General features: G+C 40.4%; 1 protein-coding gene across 2 annotated transcripts; it reads right to left on the bottom strand.

Annotated features, from left to right (window-relative positions):
- Positions 1-6,890: 6,890 nt before the first annotated feature.
- Positions 6,891-18,269, bottom strand: LOC119502233 (cytosolic phospholipase A2 gamma-like). 2 transcript variants are annotated; one of them, XM_037793077.1, is made up of 15 exons: positions 17,917-18,269; positions 17,302-17,412; positions 17,018-17,160; positions 15,429-15,615; positions 12,810-12,912; positions 12,444-12,584; positions 11,399-11,464; positions 11,199-11,264; positions 10,977-11,126; positions 10,727-10,873; positions 9,247-9,330; positions 8,978-9,132; positions 8,694-8,865; positions 7,521-7,740; positions 6,891-7,364 (listed from the first exon to the last, which is right to left on the bottom strand). In XM_037793077.1, the coding sequence occupies exons 1-14, from the start codon at positions 18,232-18,234 to the stop codon at positions 7,568-7,570; spliced, it is 2,016 nt and encodes a 671-aa protein (XP_037649005.1). In that variant the 5' UTR covers positions 18,235-18,269; the 3' UTR covers positions 6,891-7,364; positions 7,521-7,567. The 2 variants fall into 2 exon arrangements, with proteins under 2 accessions (XP_037649005.1, XP_037649004.1); XM_037793076.1 differs by having other exon boundaries at positions 7,572-7,740.
- Positions 18,270-20,160: the final 1,891 nt, after the last annotated feature.

Raw genomic sequence — 20,160 nt, 5'->3', positions numbered from 1 at the left:
CTTCCTTCGCTATTATGCATTTACAACATTCAAGTTCACCAGTTCCCTGCATTATTAGCGAGAGCTTCCATTGTTGACCACGCCCTATAAAATATTTCTCCTGTATTAGCTTCTCTGCACTGGCTCCCTGTAAAATCCAGAATTTAAAATCATCCTACTCACCTACACAGCCCTAAACAGTCAGGCCCCATCATATCTTAAAGAGATCATAGTACCCTATTACCCCAACTAGAGCACTGCGCTCCCAGAATGCAGCAGGGTTACTTGAGGTTCCTAGAGTCTCCAAAAGTAGAATGGGAGCCAGAGCCTTCAGCTATCAAGCTCCTCTTCTGTGGAACAAGCTCCCAGTCTCGGTCCGGGAGGCAGACACCCTCTCCACATTTAAGAGTAGGCTTAAGACTTTCCTCTTTGATAACGCTTATAGTTAGGACTGGCCCAAGTCTGGCTCAGGCTGCCTTGGACCAGCCCCTAGTTATGCTGCTATAGGCCCTAGAGTCTTTGTGCTTTCTCGTCTTGCAGGTATCCATGGATCGGTGTTACACCTGGATCAAGGTTGCATCTGCTGCCTGCTTCACACCCACTACTACTATCATTATTATCAGCCTTATTTATATTATTATTATTACTGCTACTATTATTATTATTATTATTATTATATTCACAGTTACTATTATTAGTCATGTTTCTGCTATAATTATTGCTATTATTACTGCTATTACTATTATCATTCTATTATATCTACTGCTATAATTATTATTACTAGTCATATTTCTATTATTATTACTGCTACTATTACAGATATTACTATTATCATTCTATTACATCCACCGCTACTATTATTATTATTAGTAGTAGTCATATTTCTATTGTTATTATAGGTGTTGTATTATTATTGTGGCTACTGTGCATCTCTCTCTCTCTCTCTCTCTCTCTCTCTCTCTCTCTCGTCTCACTCCCAACTCGTCAAATCCCGCCGAAAACCGACGCACGGAGGCACCGTTTAGCAACAGTATGTGACGAACCGGGCTTTCAACTAACTCCAATGTTAACCCACTCACAGCGTTATTTGACGGTCGGAGCGAGTGACGTAGTATTAATAGCACGAGAGTCCGCTACGGCGAAAGGGAGGGAGGGATGGAAGGGTGGTGTGTGGGTCAAACAAACACAAAATTGTCCCGTGTGAAACTAAAAGTAACGTTGACTTATATTATCACGTGAGTCAACCACGTTTTCCTAACCCTAACTAAGTGGTTGTGTTGCCTAAACCTAACTTCCTGTGAAAACTGAAGTTTACTTCGAAAGGACACTACGCATATAATGAGCTTGTATTGACAATGCAAGAGGGGGTACCCAGTGCGTCGGTCTCCGATGCCAAAGAGCACTGACCAAGCGGCGGTATTCGACGATTTGGGAGTGAGAATGTGTCGACCGGTCGAGGCAGATGGCCGCTCGAGGCAGATGCCCCCCCCCCCCCCCCCCTCCCACCCCTCAGAGCCTCTACCTGCTAAAGGGGAGTTTTTTTTCTTGTACTCGTCTCTAAATTATAGAGTACGGTCTAGACCTGCTCTATATGAAAAGCATCTTGAGATAACTTCTGTTATGATTTGATGCTATATGAAAAAAAAGAATTGAAAAAAGAATCATATTGGCAAATTGAGGATTGGTGAATTTGCCAATATACTATGCTTTTTCCAAGATAATTCAATTCAGAAGCACTGTAACATAATTCAGAGTTGCAAAACATCACTGATGAGATGGGAGGAATTGCAAAAAAAAAAAGAAGTGAAATTGCAATGCAATTTTTTTTTTAAGTTCTCCACAGTAATAACAACAAATAGATGTATCTATAAAGAAAAGAAAGATGTATACCAACTGGTTTTGGTAGGTTTGCTGTCCACTACATCACTGGTTAAAATGTGTGCGTGCACCTGCAGAGCTCTTGTCTCTTCTTGTTTAGCGTCCCCCCTGGGTCTGCCCTGTCACGGCTGTCCACTCCGTGTAGCACTGGAGGAGGACAGGCTGTTTGTTAGCTCGCTGTCAGCCTGAGTTCTTCAAGTCTTGGGGAACATTCAACGCTGTCGGTGAGTTTGTGACTCAGAGAAACCATCGAGCGTTGAGTGTACCCTTACACTTGAGCTAACGTCAGTCTGAAACACACACTGCCACCACTATATGCATCTCTACAACATTTAGATTCTATTACTGGAGGACATTTTGACCTGCTAGACACAGGTGTGACTAATGTCATTAACAATGGCTGCGTTTCATTTAGATGCGCCAGGCCAGGTATTTTGCAAACTTACTCTTATGCTTGTCCTGCTGTGACGATTCAACGTGTCTGCTGTGAAAAAAGCTTATTAAAGCAAGCACTCTGATATTGAAAAGGTATTAAATATTTCCAAATTGGAAAAAAATGAGAGATTAGTCATCAGGTTCAAGTTTAAACTGATATTCAAGCAGAATTGTCATCATTAATAGAATTTTATCACATTTTTGCACTACTTTTCTCTCATTTTGGTGAAGCTTTGCCATAATCAGGAGATACTTTATCACCATGTTTGATGAGTTAAAGCTGCAGTAGGCCAGATTGGAGCAAATATGATTAAAAACAAATCGTGACAGTAGTACATGAGACAGGTAACCTTGAAAAAATCATGTTCCTCTGTGTAAGAGGAACATGATTTTTTCTCCGGTGTCCAGAATCATCTTGTAGTGCACTGTTTAGCTGTAAAATTAGAAAGTTTGTGATGCCGCCGCCATTGTGAATTCTGGTGAAGAAACGCCAAGTTCCCGAGCACAGCCAATAGGAACGCTCTCTCTCAATGAAATGACCTGTGATTGGTCAAAGTCTCCCGTCACCGGTTAGATTTTCTAAAGCCTGAAAACAGAGCCATGAGGAGGAGCAGAAGTCTAGTTTTCTCTCAGAACTTTGCTCCTCTGCCTGCTTGCCTTCACTCACACACTGCGCTCGTTCTCACTCGCTCTAAACTCCACCTCTCTGCATGCGCGCACACTACACACAGCAGAAGAGTAAGTTTAGCTCTGAGAATATCTAGTGAATGTACAGTGGACGTTTATGCAGAAATAACTGCTGCAGCTCCTCCAGACCAGCAGAGGTTTCCCGTGTCTTGTTTCCTGCTGCTGAGTGAATAGACGGGGCTCCGCAGCGAGAAACGTTATCGTCTCCGACCAAAACTCCGGTGTCTCCCCTGTTCCTTCTGACCGCGATCGGGAGGCTGAAGCAGGAAAACACAGGATCAGCATCGTTTCATGGAGAGACCTTTGTCTGGTCAGCTAACATTACTGCCAAGCAGCTGAAATATAGAGTAATATTGTGGTTTTAGCTGACGTGTGTCGCCTCACTGTTTTGACCGATGCTCGTTCATGTCTATGTAGAGCGAGCACAAGCGCGAGCAACAGAGTGCTGACTTTCTGTGACTTAACGGCCACAGGTGTCGCTGTTAACAAGCAATTTCTGATTCTTACACAGAGTCCCTTTAAAAGGTATAGGTTCACTGTTTTTCAAATCTTAAAACAATTCTCACATGCCCGTATATGAACACTGAAGGAGTTTTTGGTGGAAGTGGGTCCATTGTTAGCACAGCTCCAGTTTCAGAGATGGGGAACTAAATAAGACAGTCAAACAATACCGTTTTCAGCTTCCATACAAAACCAGTACAAAAGGCAAACTGGCTGTTCAACACCACATACAGTAGCCTACATGTTATATCATGTTTGTGGTTGTTGGCAGCTTCCTACATTTGGTCAACAGGTCCACTCATCCATCTGTTATTCACATCCGAATGGCTGCATCCTCATATACGGGAAAACCCCCACAGGAAATAATCCTCCACCAGTACAGGTTCCCAGTTCACATTCATCGCTGTCGGTGGGTTGGTGATACTGTCAACTCGCCGTCCGATGAATGACAACCGTGTCCGTGCATGGCCGCCTTGATCATCTGTAGCAGCTGCCCAGTTAATGGATTTGTCTGTGACAATGTGTAACGGTGCTTTTTTTATGACAGGAAATGTTTCGTCAGAGATCAGGTCATAAATAAAGACTTTGAAACAAATATATTGAATTGTCGTGTACTTTGTGTTATGTTGCAACAACTGTACCTGTAAGGGACGTTTTTTTGGTGGCGAACCATATATAAATATATCAAAGCTATAGAAGAGGGTAAAAAATGTGAGTACTTTCAAATAAAAATATGACAGAAATGTGTGAGAATCAGATCAGCGCTCAGACACGCTGAGAAAACCAAATGTGACAAACGGCGGCTGGAGAGAAAAAAACAAGAGTAAAAGCTGACAGAAAATAATGATGCAAGGAGACAGTGGAGGAGGGAGAGATGTTTGGTAGAGCAAAAAAAAAAAAAAAAAAGAAAAACACATTAGGAGGACATGGAGATTGGAGATGACATCAGACAACATGACTCCAAGATGTGGATGTGTGTGAGTGTGAGTGTGAGTGTATTGCCTTCAGGCTCTGTAATAAGGTCACTGAGGTAGCTGCCTTTACACACAGCAGATACAGCCACTCTTCAACAGCAAAGGAAGAGCCGCCCTTCCAACGTGGACCTGAGACAGTCAGTCCTCTGAGCTGTAAGTCCAGTCAGTGATCACCATTAAAGGTCCCATATCGTACTCATTTTCAGGTTCATACTTGTATTTTGTGTTTCTACTAGAACATGTTTACATGCTGTAATGTTAAAAAAATGTTTTATTTTCGTCATACTGTCTGCCTGAATATACCTGTATATACCCTCTGTCTTAAACGCTCTGTTTTAGTGCATTTCGACGGAATTGCAACAGGATTGCGTTGCTAGGCAACAGCTTGGGTCCATGTGTACTTCCTGTCAGCTGATGTCATTCACATACTGTACACTGCAACCAGGAATAAACTGGGGCACATTTAGAATGTTTATGTTTAAAACTGCGTAAAGGGTCTAAATATTGTATATTTGTGACATCACAAATGGACAGAAATCCTAACGGCTTGTTTCAAACACAATTTCTAAATACGGGCTGTGTGTATTTCTCCGTATATTGAGTGTTTTGATAGTTTAACAGTATTTATAAAGCACTTAAACTTGCTTTATAATATAAAAGACATGAAAATCTCACTTTTTACAATATGGGACCTTTAAAACTGCATCAAGTTATTTTTATTTTATCTTCTTTTTTAGATGCTTTGGGGCAGCGGAACATTAAGCTATAAACACTTCGATAAATGTTGAAATATGGGATTCTTTCCCCATTCAGCTGTAGTAAGCTGGCAGTTTCCACAGTCATTTCTACACGCAGTCGTAGTGTAGACTATTGTCTAAATGGCCGAGGAGGACAGTACAACGAAGCTCTTTTAGTGTCAGACAGATACACAGACGCAGAGATACACGATACCACATAATAGCTTTGAGGTCAGGTTTAGGTTTGAGTCACTTCCTGTAGGAGGCAGATGGAGGTTCAGATTTTGACCTTTCCCCCCCAGGACCTCACTAGCATGCAAAGCCTGTTATCTGCAGGACATCTCTAGCCACTTACATCACTTAGACAGGACAGAGACAGACAGACAGAAACAGAGGATGATGCTGTGGTGAAAAAAAGGGAAAGAAGAAGGTAGCCTTGGCTTCCAACTGGGATAGAATAGTGTAATAAACTTTAGTTGGTAAAGACTTGAAGGTAGCGTAAGCTGCCACCATCTTTGTTAACCCGGTCTGTGTGATACTGTAATAGTGCGCCCACCTGACAAACAGCTACTGAGTTTAACTTTGTTAATACTCTAATGCAGTTGTGGTCAATTTAAAAAACGGATACTTCAGGTCATACACGTGCGCAGAATTGCTTTGAAAATGTTATTTGAATACAAATAATAAGAAAAAACTATTCTAAATGGTTGACCATAGTACATATGGTCTCTCATCACAAAAAAAATAATGTTAGTATTGTTAGATCCTTTGTGGTTTGGTGGTGGAAGGCATCATTTTAACTTTGGACACAACCGGGCTAACTGTTTCCCCCCTTTTCCCAGTATTTATGCTAAGTTCTTACTGATCTCCATTTCAGCAGCAGTTTATGAAATGGTCTGTTTTTGTCCTTGGTTTTAACATTGTAAAACTCATCTTTACATACAGAAACAATACAATAGTGTCCCCTCTTTTGTTTTCTTCAGTCTCTACTGTTGTATATGTGTAACTCAGCCGAGACAACCAACCTGGTTCGTGGCAACCTGCTCTTGCCACGAAAAATTAAACGGATCTTCTTTTTTTCTTTTACATTTGTCATGTTTGTTATATAATAGTTCATTACGAGTGGAAATCCCTTCAGTAAACCAGCTTAACTGGGTTGACTGATTCACTTCCACTTTAAAGGTCCCATATCGTGCTCATTTTCAGGTTCATACTTATATTTTGGGTTTCTACTAGGACATGTTTACATGCTGTAATGTTCAAACAACACATTATTTTTCTCATACTGTCTGTCTGAATATACCTGTATTCACCCTCCATCAGAAGCGCTCCGTTTTAGCGCATTTCAACGGAGTGGCAATGGAGTCCATGTTTACTTCCTGTCAGCTGATGTCATTCACATACACTGCAACAGGAAATAACCTGGGACGCATTTAGAATGTTTATGTTTAAAACTGTGAAATTGTATAAATATTGTATATTTGTACACAAATGTACAGAAATCCTGACGGCTTGTTTCAAACGCACAGTTTCTGAATACGGGCTTTGTGTATTTCTCTGTGGATTCAGCGTTTTGATACTTTTGCAGTATTTATATATCACTTAAACCTGCTTTATAATATAAAAGACATGAAAATCTCACTTTTTACAATATGGGACCTTTAAGACTGCATTTCATTCATTACAGTCAATCCAGAACTTCTTGAATAAAAGTTTATTATATGAAAAACATCATTTCACACATGTGGGGAAATCAAATGCTGAATCAAACCAATTTCATAAAATGAGCAGGAACAGGAACACAGCTGTAATATGGAGGACCATGAATAGCTCCAAATGTACAAACTGTATAACAACTGTAAACTATTCTGCAGAATGTGACTGTATCTGTCAGAGTTCTGACAGTAGGAGTAACGCAGGAACAAGTCAAAACACGTTGAACATGGACCGACCTCTAGTGTTTACTTTACGTTACTACATCCAGATGAATATCAGTCAGTCATGTACAGACATAAACAGGGTTTCAAATCAATGTCAAACAATTATGCAGGGTGTTAAAGCAACGGAGAAATAAAACACAAATCATTGAAAAATTAAAAATGTCTCCGTGCTCGTGTGACACCAGCTCTATCAAGTTTGGAGGTCAGACTCCGCTGAAGACCCGTTGTGATAGCTGGAGAAGAACAAGAATATGAAGGAGAAGAGGAGAAGAGAAGAAAGGAAGGGGAAGAACAAGAATGTAAGAAATAAGAGGTATGAGGAGGGGAAGGATGATAACAAAGTTCAAGAAAAAAACATTATTAATTTATTAAATTTTGAGTCCACTCACACATCCATCATTTCATCTATTGGTGTGTCATCCTCACGCTGACCACTCTACCTCTTGTCGTGTCTGCGGAGAGCAGCCTTGTAAATCTCCCTCTGCAGAGTTTCCTTGTTGTTCTTGATGTTGGCTTTCGCCGTCTCCAACAAAAACTCAATCTTGTCCTGGCTGTAGGGAGGCTGGAAGGTGGAGAACTCCTCCATCTTTGCTTTGACCTCCTCTGCATCTGGACCGGAATAAAACCATTGACGATAGATAGTCAGCTTTATTGATAGAGTATATAAGTCTAATGCAGTGACGATCAAAGAGCTAATATACTACGGAGTATTAGGGCCACATTGAGGGAAAAAAAATCTGAGATTTTGAGAATAAAGTCATAATATTACGAGAAAAAAGACGTAATGTTACGAGAAAAAAGTAGTAATATTACGAGGATAAAGTCATACCTTTACGAGAAAAATGTTGTAATATTGCGAGAATAAAGTCATACCTTTACGAGAATAAAGTCATACCTTTACGAGAAAAAAGTCATAACTTTACGAGGAAAAAAGTCGTAACTTTATGAGGAAAAAAGTCGTAACTTTACAAGAAAAAAGTCATAACTTTACGAGGAAAAAAGTCATAACTTTACGAGGAAAAAGTCGTAACTTTACGAGGAAAAAAGTCATAACTTTACGAGGAAAAAGTCATAACTTTACGAGGAAAAAGTTGTAACTTTACGAGGAAAGAAGTCATAATTTTACGAGGAAAAAGTCATAACTTTACGAGGAAAAAGTTGTAACTTTACGAGGAAAGAAGTCGTAACTTTACGAGAAAAAAGTCATAACTTTACGAGAAAAAAGTCATAACTTTACGAGGAAAAAAGTTGTAATATTATGAGAATAGAGTCATAACTTTGCGAGAGAAAAAGAAAATAACACGTAAAATTACAACTTTTCTCATAAACCTTTGAATATATTTTCATAATAGCAGCTCTTTGGTCGTCCCAACATTCAGTTTTAAAAAAGTTTTTATCACAGCAGCTGACCAATGATTCAACCTCTCTTTTGTAGGCCAGGTCACTGCCTCGGTTTAGTAGACCCACTAGAGCGGAACATTTTTGGATTTGACAAGATCAAAAATTGACGATCATGAACGTATTTGACAGTGTTCAGTGTTGTGAGCTTGTGTGTAACAGACCTTTACAGTTGCGTCTGTTGAATAGTGGCATGTAAACGATGGTGGGCTCCTTCTCTTTCCCCTCAAACACGTAGCAGTCCTTCGGCCAGTCTCTCTCCTCCAGCATCGTTTCATTTATCTCGGGGAAAGGCTTCTTCACGGCCGCTGCGTATTCTCTGGTCAGAGTCAGAGTCTGTATTGAGAGAACAGCTTGTTGTATTATCTTTAAAACATCACACAGCCGCATGACATGTGTTGCTCTCGTGGCTCCATTGATACATGCCAGCAGCCGCAAAACGCCTCACCTTGAAGGTGTCGTCAGCCCCGTAGTCCAGATCAATGAGGAGGTCTGCGTCTCTCTTTTCTCCCAAGAAGGTAGGGTAGGGAGTGTTGAGCATCACCCCGGTGTCTATCAGCTGCAGGTGCTCCTCAAGGCTGATACAAGACGGCACCTCAGCACCTTCAACACCAACACAAATCACAGAACTGTTTGTTCTCATTCATCTGTCTGGCCAATCACAGGACTGTAAATGTAATTAATGCACAGGTATTAAACTCAGTGACGGTAGTTCACCTGGGTACTGGTAGAGGAAGTTTTCAGTTGTTCCCCATTCCCATTTCCCTATCAGAGGGATGGCGTTTTGGATCAACCAAGAGACTGGAAAAAACAAGAGGACACTCAAATGAAGGAAGTTATGAAAAACTTAAAGCTGCATTTTTATTGTTTTTGGCCACTTGAGGGCAGCAAAACGAGCTGTAAAACACATCATCTGCCTATTAATGCAGCGGTTAAGCAGTAGTGGAAGCCCAGTATTCACTCCTCTTTTAGCTTGCCCTCCATCATCTCTCCTTAGCTGCCAAATGCTCCACTGTGTTCACCAGTATTGTCTCCTGCTGAGCAGGTAGCGTACAGAGCTTTTTTTTAGTGAAAACATCTGGCTGCTGCTGTGAACAAGGCTCTCTGATGAGAGCTGAGTTTACCAGAAAGCCAAAACAAGGAGTTAAAAGAGGCTTAAAATGCTCCATAGAGCTGAGAGGAACTGGGGAGCTGGGTGATAATCACCCCCGCAAGCGAGTCACATTACTCATCATCATGTGATCCATCGTTCATGTTCTAGTTATGGTGTGTTAAAGTTAAAGACTCCTGTGAGTCCTGCTATCCAGTCGAAAGTATCGTAGTGCTTGAATTATGTTTAGGATAAGGATTGTTGACCAATGCTTGGTAACAGAAAACCTCGGAGCACCACGTAGTGGGCCGTGGAGGTACTGACGAACAGTTAGATTAACCTCTTCAAAATTCGAAGACCTCTATTCTGTTTTTCAGAAGATGTAGCGGGCCGGTTTTAAAGCGAGAGGAAGGATACTGGAATGATATGAAACTAAAAAACCTAAAGAATTCATTGGTCCCAACCATGCCATGCTAGCTTTTGGGGAAGGAGGCTAAATAACACTTCAAAGTTATGTTACATTTTGGCGAGGAAAATCTGGCACGGCCATTTTCAAAGAGATCCCTTGACCTCTGACCTCAAGATATGTGAATGTAAATGGGTTATATGGGGACCCACGAGCCTCCCCTTTACAGACATATATGTCTCGGATGCAGTGACACAAAATGGAGCTTTTTTTTTTGAAACGCAAAGGTGATGTTGGAGACAACCCTGCACCGGTAAAAGCTCCAAAGCGTGTGGTGAGGAAATATGACCCTGAATAGTTTGGATTCATAAAGGCAGTGATGGGTGAGGGTAAGCTGAATATTTATGTGGGTCATTACACCTGACGGTGGCATAACACATATTTATAGCCAAGTTTGTAATTTATTTGGGAAAGTGGTCCTCGGAATTATTTTAACAATCAGACGTGGGCCTCAAGTTACAGAAGGTTGAGAACCCCTGCTTTATCTTATTCAGGATATTCATGCGGGCTGGAGTTGATCCCAGCTGACATCTTTTCAGGGCCATAATACAGTGGGACAAAAAGCAATTGCGTTGGTGAACAGGTTGCAGAGGGTGGCAGAATAGACAATAGTTAAAGAATGTTATGACTCTGGCACTGACCGATCTCTTTGGCTGGTCCTTCGTCCAGACTCTGGCTCCAGATGTGTACGGGGGCCAGCATTTTCTGACGCCACTGCTCAAGGATCAGCTTTTGTTGTTCCGGGCTCTTCTTTCCAAATGATGCCAGAGGGTTTATGTTCATATTTTCTGTAAAATAGGAAGATGATTCTGAGCATTGTTGATCACCCAGAAAACCTTTTCTGGATATGTAAAAATTTCAGGTTATCACCGTCATCGCTAGTTTTAGTACCTTTCAGTGTTTTCTGCAGGTTGTCCAGGTCCGACAAAACAGCGGCATCCTCTGTGTTTTTTCGGATCACTTCTGTTAGCTTCAAAAGACTCTGGTACCCGCGCGCGTAACGGGCCAAGACGTCCCAGGAACTCTTGATCTGCTGTGGAACTGATACAGAGAAATATGAATGCACATGCCTATGTAGACGATAACATCCGAGTTACTCTATAACGCTGGTACCTTCAGTCCAGAGAAACACCACATCCAGTAGGTTGTCTTCATCAGTAGCTGCTGAAGCCACCAGACCTGAGTGCACACACACACACACACACACACACACACACACACACACACACACAGTCAGTCATTTCTACTGCTGTACATCTTAAAAGGTTTGGCTACTTTTTTTTGCCCATTACGAGACTAATTAAGATTTTTACCTTTCAGCCAGTCGGGCATATAGTTGACCAGACTCTGTTCATCTGCTACAGCACTGCCCACTATACCTGCATGACAAAGCAGACACATACTGTACAGTACACACTGTATAAAAATTGCCACTCTCTGCTGACGATAACGATATTTTTTCCTAAACCGACTTGAACGCCTCATAATAATAACTCAATGGCACCTCCATTAAATTTCGCATCTCCTGTATTTAGCCAGTCAGGACTGCGCTGCCCACCGGTTGTTAACGGCTAACGTTACTAACTCTCCTCCTGCTGACACAGGTTTGTTGTTCACAGTATTGCTTTATCAGGGAGAAATAGGGTGCGACCCTCAGGTTTAGTAGCGCCACGCTGTTGAGCGCTTTTTTCTCTCTTCACCGTGTCTCCGGTCCAAAACAAACTGAAACATGATACAGCGTGAGTATGCATCATTGTGCAGCGTAACTGTGGGAAAGCATCAATACAGAGGAATCGATAGTCCTCCGCGTACCACTAGAGAGAGCATGCGTACCACCAGTGGTACGTGCACCATAGTTTGAGAACCACTGCTCTATAATATATTATAGGATGTCTATTAGTCTGGAATCAACAGCAGCCAGTCAGCCAGACAGGTATACATGCAGAGCTGAGGTGTGTGCAAGAAAACTTGAAGGTTTTTGACTTAAAACTATGCATTTTACACCATTTTGGACCATAATCATTACTAGTTAAACTATTATATTTTGTATCATTTATCACAGCCTTCGTCTGAACATTTAATTCTTATGGAAAGGTTTGTTCTCTAAAATCATCTGCTACAAATCAGAAGAGCAGATTCAGTAAACTTTTAAATAATATTTCATTAATTATATTTATTCACAAATAAAAAATACAATAGAAAATATTATTGCAATCACAACTGCTTCTGACTTCCATAATGTTGTGCCCTTTGAGGTAACTTAAGAATGAAGCACTACCGTGGCCTTTCTAGGCTTCCGTACAGTTGCCTATATGGACAGATATCCTTGTTTTTAGGAGACAAAAGAGCCAGACATACCTTGCAGCTGGGTCATGTCCATCTCTGGCCCTTGACCTTCAGGATCTGCTTCGTGGATTTTGCTGCCCACATGAGAGGTGTTAATGAAGAGACCCAGATCTGTGAAGCCAGCCTCGTGAGGAGTCATCTCAAACCATTTAGCTAAGCAAAAACACAAGAACACAGAGGCAGAAACATTCAGAGAGGACATCGCACAAAAACACTACACCGTTATTAACCTGATTTTCAAGACAGACTATCGTGTCTGCACTGGTTAACAATGCAAATCGGAACTCACAGCATCAGTCTATAGTCCTTGAATGTGTGATTTTGCATCTTTTCACAGTTGTGTGCATGTTTGTCTGCGTAGTTATGTGTGTTTAGTACCATTTTCAGGGCCATGTTGCAGGCAGTTTTTGTTCACTGCGTTGTAGATGGGATAGGGATTGAAGGCATCCATGCCGTCCCCAGAAAGATGCCGAAGGTCCAACTGCCAAGACAGGGTTAGTGGGTTAGCTCAGTGAACTGTGAACATATGAATTTATAACATAATACTATGAAAAGCAGATGTGGATTTGCTAATGGTGCCAACAACAGCAACAGTGCTGATGGAGCCAACAGTGTTAACCTGCGGGGCGGAGGGGAACCAAAGGATGGGTGCTACACTTCCACGATAACCACTGGTCAGGGTGACGTTATCAGCTGTAACCGCCGTATGAGAGCAGTGCAGAGCGGCGGCGATATGCTAGCCAGTGGGGCACGCTCACATGGACTCACGGGACACTCAAAACAAATAATTACAGAATGATTAATTCCCCCGATGAGGCACTTTCCCAATCTTAACCACTTGTCTACACTCTAAGAAATGATTCATGGGGTTAGTAGATAACTCTTAAAATAAATAATATTTTCAGCAAAAAAAATTACGTTTGTTACATGTACATGTTTTAGTCAGTTGAAGACTTATTAAAATAAGTCGGTCAAACTGAAAAATGAACAACATTGTCTTAACTTAAAAATTCTTAGTTAGTGTAACTTGTACCTAGTAAGTTAACACACTCGAGGTCGGACGTGGTTAGGGATAGGACAAACGGGTCATGTTAAGGTTCGAACTAGCCAATCAGAGCACAATAGGGCGGGACTAGGCGGAAGACTCTCGGAGAGATGTTCGCGTGTTTTTTTGCTACCAGACCGCATTTATCAACGAGGGGGAGCAACAGGAGTTTAACCTCGAATATCAGTCAAGTAACTTGGTAAGTAATTAATTTTGCTTTGTTTCATCCACAACAGCTGCTTACTGCATCAGCACACACTGTAGGTAGTCGTTTTCATGCTGCACTACAGGGAAGACCAAAGTCCTATTAGCTAACGTTAGCTAACAGTGCCTTCAAAGTAGTCTTTTATTCTCACATTTTAGCACATGTCAACTTGTGCATTGTTAGTTGTAACACTGCAAAGGTAAAAGGACGTGTTTACTTCTGTTTGTAATTTAAAGTTGGCACTGGGTTGATAAAGGTTTGGTCAGCAGCTCCATGGGTGGGTTGTTTGACATTTTACTTGGTATACTTCGGTTTAAAATACATTTTTGGTTAATTAAGCTGCAGCTAAAAATGCAGTAATGGTGTCTGGGAAGCAGACACCACGTTGTGGAAACTCTTTATAAGCAGGGCTTGTCAATTTGTCATAAATCAACCAACTTCTATTAATGCAGCTTTAATTTCACAGAAAATACTAACAACATTTTTAAGAAAGCCACACACACACACACGCACACACGCACACGCGCGCACACACGCACACACACACACACACACACACACACACACACACACACACACATTGTATATACATAGGAAGTTAAATGATCCTGGAGTTAGTTGGTATAACTTAGAATAGGTATATCTTCTAACATTGCCATGTGATATTGAAATTTAAGCGTCAGAAACAAAGTAGAACATATACTGTAGTAAATGTAGCTATAGGAAAATTATAGTGAAGCCCCGGATGCAACTAAGTGAGAAATATGAATTAAATACAAAGAACAAAGTTTTCCAGATTATAATCTCTCACCTTTAAACCTGCAATGTGAGCATTTACCCTCAGGGAGGCGTTAGACACAAGCAAGAGACACCAACAATATATACAGCAAGACATTCAGGCCAAATGCAAGAAGACTGTTATATTATTATGATATTATATATTTATATAGCATACATTCAAATCTTATTGTTTATTAATTGAATAATAAGTCACAGTGTGTTCTTGATGTTTTCTTGCGCTATGAAGATACATTTCACACTGTTTGAAATTTCTTTGGAATTACTGCTAAATTACCCCAATATTTACCTCAAAATCTATCAAAAAACACTTTATTATAAACATGATTTAATAATTATATGTTAAAATAGCATATAATGGTTAAAATAGGGCCCTTAGGCTTGAGAAGCGGCTGTGCGCTGCTCTTTATCGGAGGTGGAAAACTAATAGAAGACACTTCTGATCAGGCACAAATCTCACCACTGTGTGACTTATTGACTACACAGATGTAACCTGGTAGCTAATGTAATGATTCGGGAGTTTTTTTAAGAAGTTTCACATAAGTTATTTGCTAATTATTATCTATTTATCAGCAGACATGGAAATAAAGCATATCAATTAACTTTGTATTCTTTTCCTGGAAATGTATTAAATAAATTACCAGCTATTTATTACTGCTTATTGGGAAATAGCGGAATATAATTATTAAATAATGTTTATAATAGCTATAAAATAATAATAATAATAAAAGTCCAGAGTCAAGACAGGCAAACAAAGTCATTTTTTATGAAATTTTTAGGTAAATATTGGGGTAATTTGTCAGTAATAGGTTACTTGCTAATTATCACCTAATTACCATGAGATTTGCGGACCTGTAAAATGAAGTGTCACCTTAGGTTGTTATGTTTCCGTATACATTCTAGGGGCATTTGAACAGAAGCAGCTTTACCCTGTATGTTCTTACTTTACCTGTTTCGTGATGCCAGCAGAGATGATGACCCCCCAGATATCAGTGAGAGAGAAGTACTCCCCCTTTGCCCTCTCACCCAGCCAGGCCAGAGCCTCCTCTGGTCCGACCCCAGGACCTGACAGCTTGGACACTGCTGTGTCCATGTTGGAGCTCCACTGTGGGTCACTGTACAGGGAGGACATGGACCTGAGAGAGATAGAGAGAGAGAGAGAGAGAGAGAGAGAAAGAGAGAGAGAGAGAGACAAAACAAAATGCAATATTTACTAGGAAAGAACTGACAATAACAAGCTGCAAAATGTGTAAAATGTGACATGTCACATTACCATTACATTGCATTTTTCAACGTTATCTTACTCTATCCTATATATTCTTTAATATATTTCATATTTTCAGTGATTTGTTTGCTAGGATTTATTTTTCTTTCACTGTATAATTTGTAGTATACTAGCAGTCTAATGTAGTTGCATAGTGTAGTGGGTGTTATATATATGCATATTCATTCAACCTTTATTTATACTGGAGAGATCATTGACGGGCGACCCTCATTTACAGTGACACCGAGTCAAAACAACAACGGAGAGATATACTAACAGAGAAGAGACAATACCATTACAAAATAATAAAAAAACATTCAAACTTTCCCATTAGGGACGATAATTTGATTTTGCTATTGGGGTAAATGATTTGATAGGTAAATTAAAATAATTCAAACTTAAAATTAAATACAGTTATGTAAAACAATTACAAGAAGAGGTTGGAAGGTTTTAAGATCGAATTTCTAAAAATGTCCAATGGTAACTGATTTTAAGGAAGAGCTGTGTTTTATTCCAGCAGTCAGGTGCACTAGAAGTACAGTCCAAACAGTTTTCCTAGCTGGTGGAACATGAAGCAGCAGTAGCAGTATGTTTGTTGGTCTAATGAGTGACCAACAAATGCTGAAAAAAGGTTATACAGTATGGTCATTTCATCTCAGTAAGGGTTTTATAGATAGATTTTTATAGATTAAAAACATGCATATATACTGTGATTTCATTCAATATATTCAGGATTTCATTCCATATTCTCAGCAACCAAGCCCGGTTTCCCAAAATACAACAGTGGATGTGCTATGGTCAACAGGATATTATAACAAAATGTAGTAAGCTAATGAAAGGCTCCTTGGCCTTGACGCTTGTTAGCCAGATATGCTAACGTTAACATCTTCCCTTAGATACTTTTGCTCGTGTGTTTTTGTTTTTTGAAAATCAAAAAAAAAAAAAACAGCGTTTGTTTCAGCATGTGGAGAAATTCAAAGCTCGACAGGCCTGCTGTGTAGAGTTACAGTTGCTAATGATTTGACAATCACAGTTTGGAGGAGTTTAATGACCAGTCAAACGCCTTCTTTCATGTGAGAGTACTGTAAGTATGGCTTGACAAACTGTATCAACTAATCAAATTCTATCCGCTGAGGAAAACTATGAACTGGTATTGAAAGCTCTGGAAAAAGTGGTAAGCGGACCTCGGGTTTTTGTCAAATCGCATTTTCTGAGATCAAGAATTAATTCATGTTTTCACAGTTTCCAATGAAGTGTAGTGTGCATGTATTTACCATGCAGAGCCAGAAACTCCTCCCAGGTAGAGCACAGTGTCCAACAGGCCTTCCTTCTCCATCTGATAGAGGGAACCCACCAGACCCACAACTGCCCTCTGACCCCCACCTGACCCCAACAGTGCGATGTGAGGGACTGAATCCTGGATGGAAAGAGAGAGAGAGAGAGAAATGGGAGATGGTAGTGACAGAAAATAAAGGGGAAAACAGATGAATGCAGAAATGGAGAAACACCAATATTAAAGCAGTTTAGTTTTATTTCTGGTCGGTCTGCTCGGTCATACCAGTGAACACTCGATTCCCAGCCTGTTGAGTGACTTCAGAGCAACTTGTTTCCTCTTCAGGACAAACTCCTGCTCCCCAGCAGACAACGACTGGGACTGACGCACATAATGCTGCAACACACACACACACACACACACAGTAGTATTATAAGATATACATACAGTAAATAAGAGGAACAGTTAAAATGGTTGAAAACCCATTTCATATTATGATATGAAACCTTTCTACAATCAGGTATCACATTATCATCATATTTTCATACAGTTTCATATACATTTTGATATAAAAATACACATGAAAAACTAATTTGGCTATTGCATCAATATCCACGTGCAACCTTTGAATGTCAAGTTTTTTTATTTTCATTTTGGACGATCTGAATTTTTTTTCTGAGAAATTTCATTTACAAACTAACACACAAGAAATGTCTTCTTTTTACAGTTTTCGATCATGAAGGCAAACCTGTGGTCTTGGAATAAAAAAAACAAATCCTCTCTAAATGATTCATTTGCTGACAGCATCAGGACACATGAGGCCTCTCTTAGCTGAGTACAAACAGAATAAACCCACAACAGCAGCGTGGCTGCACCCAGAATGAAGCTTCATTCTCTCACCTCGAGAGCGAATGATGAATTCATCTCGGCATCGGCTGCGGAAGTTGGCATCATCTCTTCACTTGATACCCCTTCAATCTGAGGAGTGACTGTCGACATGTCCTCCCGGTTGTCCACAGGTTGTCCCATTGGTCCTAGCATCACCATACAAGCACAGAGCAGCGCTGCAACCCATCCGGCCTTTCCACTCTGCATGGTTGGAGATTGGACAGTGTATGGATTATTCTGGAACGGGTATGAGCTCCCATCCTTTTTTATATCCTGCTGTCGCACGTCTTCATGACTTATCAGAATCCCGTTGACGTCAAACAGATACATCAGGAGATCGTACAGTAACGGGACAAATAGCAAACGTTTGACACAGATCTTCCCCGAGTACAGTATGCACATCTAAATGTCCTTCACATCACTTATCTGCACAGAGAAGCACAACAACATCCCAGCAATCAGGAAGAATGAACAAATGAACAGTTGAGGCGCATACCTCATGGTCCATGCATATCGGGTTTGCTGATTTATTTGCCAAATCATAATATAATAATATAAGAGATAACACGTGAATAACATCATTGTCTGTCAAACTGTCTTTACTTATAGGTGTACTTCATAGAGTCGATTATGAGTGGAACACTTGAGAGATACAGACTGTAAAAATGTGTCCTGCTGTTTGTGTAGCAGATTATCTATAATTATTATATATCTATAATTTATGAACAATTTATTACAACCACAAAAAGCAAGCGGGCTAAGAAACCGAACTAAATGACGTGTCCTGTCTGTCTGTCTACCGATCTCCTCCGCTCCGTTTCAGTACCTCGGACACCTACACACTCAATAGACGATACATCAGACCGGTACATACGGGTACTTCGTGAAACGTCAAGGCCACACCCCCTTTTGGGGGACAGAAAACCGAAGATTCCATTATGTCACTATCTTTTGTGCAATATGACGTGTGTTTGGATTGTATTTACCTCCGCCAAGGCCGAAGGCCTAGGAAGGAGGTTATGTTTTCACCGACGTTGGTTTGTTGGTTGGTTTGTTTGTTGGTTTGTTGGTTTGTTGGTTTGTTGGTTTGTTGGTTGTTTTTTTTGTTGGTTTGTTGGTTGGTTTGTTTATTGGTTTGTTGGTTGGTTGGTTGGTTGGTTGGTTTGTTGGTTTGTTGGTTTGTTGGTTGGTTGGTTGGTTGGTTGGTTGGTTGGTTGGTTGGTTGGTTGGTTTGTTGGTAAAATTACAGTTGAGTTCGACCAAAGCACACTCTGTGAATGTTGGAAAGAGTAACGACGACGGTTTAGGTGAGTTTTATTTCGTTTCTGTCCAGTTTGAACGAAGTGTTTTACAATGCTCCGCTACATACAGCTGATCTCAACATAAACAAAAATACACGTGGATGATGGCGCAAGCTGAACGGAGAGAGGGGCAATCATACTCGGGCAGTTTGGCTGCCATTCTAGTTTTGTATGCATTCATCTCTTGTTAAACAAACTTTTTTGTGTTATACAAGCTGAGTGTTGGCGATACCTTAATAAATTAAGGTTGATCGTCCCTTCAGTCTTCCCCGTCCGACACAGTGGCCGGATATTGTTTATCCAAATATTTCTACATATTTGACTGAGCCCGTTAGGCTAAGTGTTGTCTGGAAAACCACCGTGTTAATCGCCAACTGTTGGGCTTTAGTTGGATTTAATTGGAGACGACAGTCTGATGCTGCTATAACGTTAATGTATGACTGTATTACTGGAGCAGCCTCACACTACTTCACTGGTAGTCACCAGAACCTTTTAGCTGTTTACCACACTAACAGTGAATATTCACGTATCTTATGCGCCTCAGATCAGTATAGTAACGGAACAAATAGCAAGCGTTTGACACAGATCTTCCCGAGTACAGCATGCACATCTAAATGTCCTTCACATCACTTATCTGCACAGCTAAGCACAACAACATCCCAGCAATCAGGAAGAAAATCCAGTTCCCACAGATGAACGGTTGAGGCACATACCTCATATGGTCCATGCATATCTGATTTGCTGATTTATTTGCCAAATCATAATATAATAATATAAGAGATAACACGTGAATAACATCATTGTCTGTCAAACTGTCTTTACTTATCGGTGTACTTCATAGAGTAGAACATGAGTGGAACACTTGAGAGATACAGACTGGGAAAATTTGTCCTGCTGTTTATGTAGCAGATTATCTATAATTATTATATATCTATAATTTATGAACAATTTATTA

This window comes from Sebastes umbrosus, chromosome 14 (assembly GCF_015220745.1).
Source record: "Sebastes umbrosus isolate fSebUmb1 chromosome 14, fSebUmb1.pri, whole genome shotgun sequence".
In the NCBI taxonomy this organism is placed as follows: Eukaryota; Metazoa; Chordata; class Actinopteri; order Perciformes; family Sebastidae; genus Sebastes; species Sebastes umbrosus.
The sequence above is the reverse complement of the archived record's forward strand: the minus strand, read 5'-3'. Positions and strand labels throughout refer to the sequence as shown.

What these genes read in the sequence shown, in the direction of transcription:
- LOC119502233 (XM_037793076.1), bottom strand. Translation starts at nt 18,234, where the DNA reads ATGTATCTGTTTGACGTCAACGGGATTCTGATAAGTCATGAAGACGTG. An exon ending in GGAGTTTCTGGCTCTGCATG is followed by an intron (nt 15,616 to 17,017) that starts GTAAATACATGC and finishes TATCTCTCTCAG; the next exon opens with GTCCATGTCCTCCCTGTACA. An exon ending in CCTGCAGAAAACACTGAAAG is followed by an intron (nt 10,874 to 10,976) that starts GTACTAAAACTA and finishes CCTATTTTACAG; the next exon opens with AAAATATGAACATAAACCCT.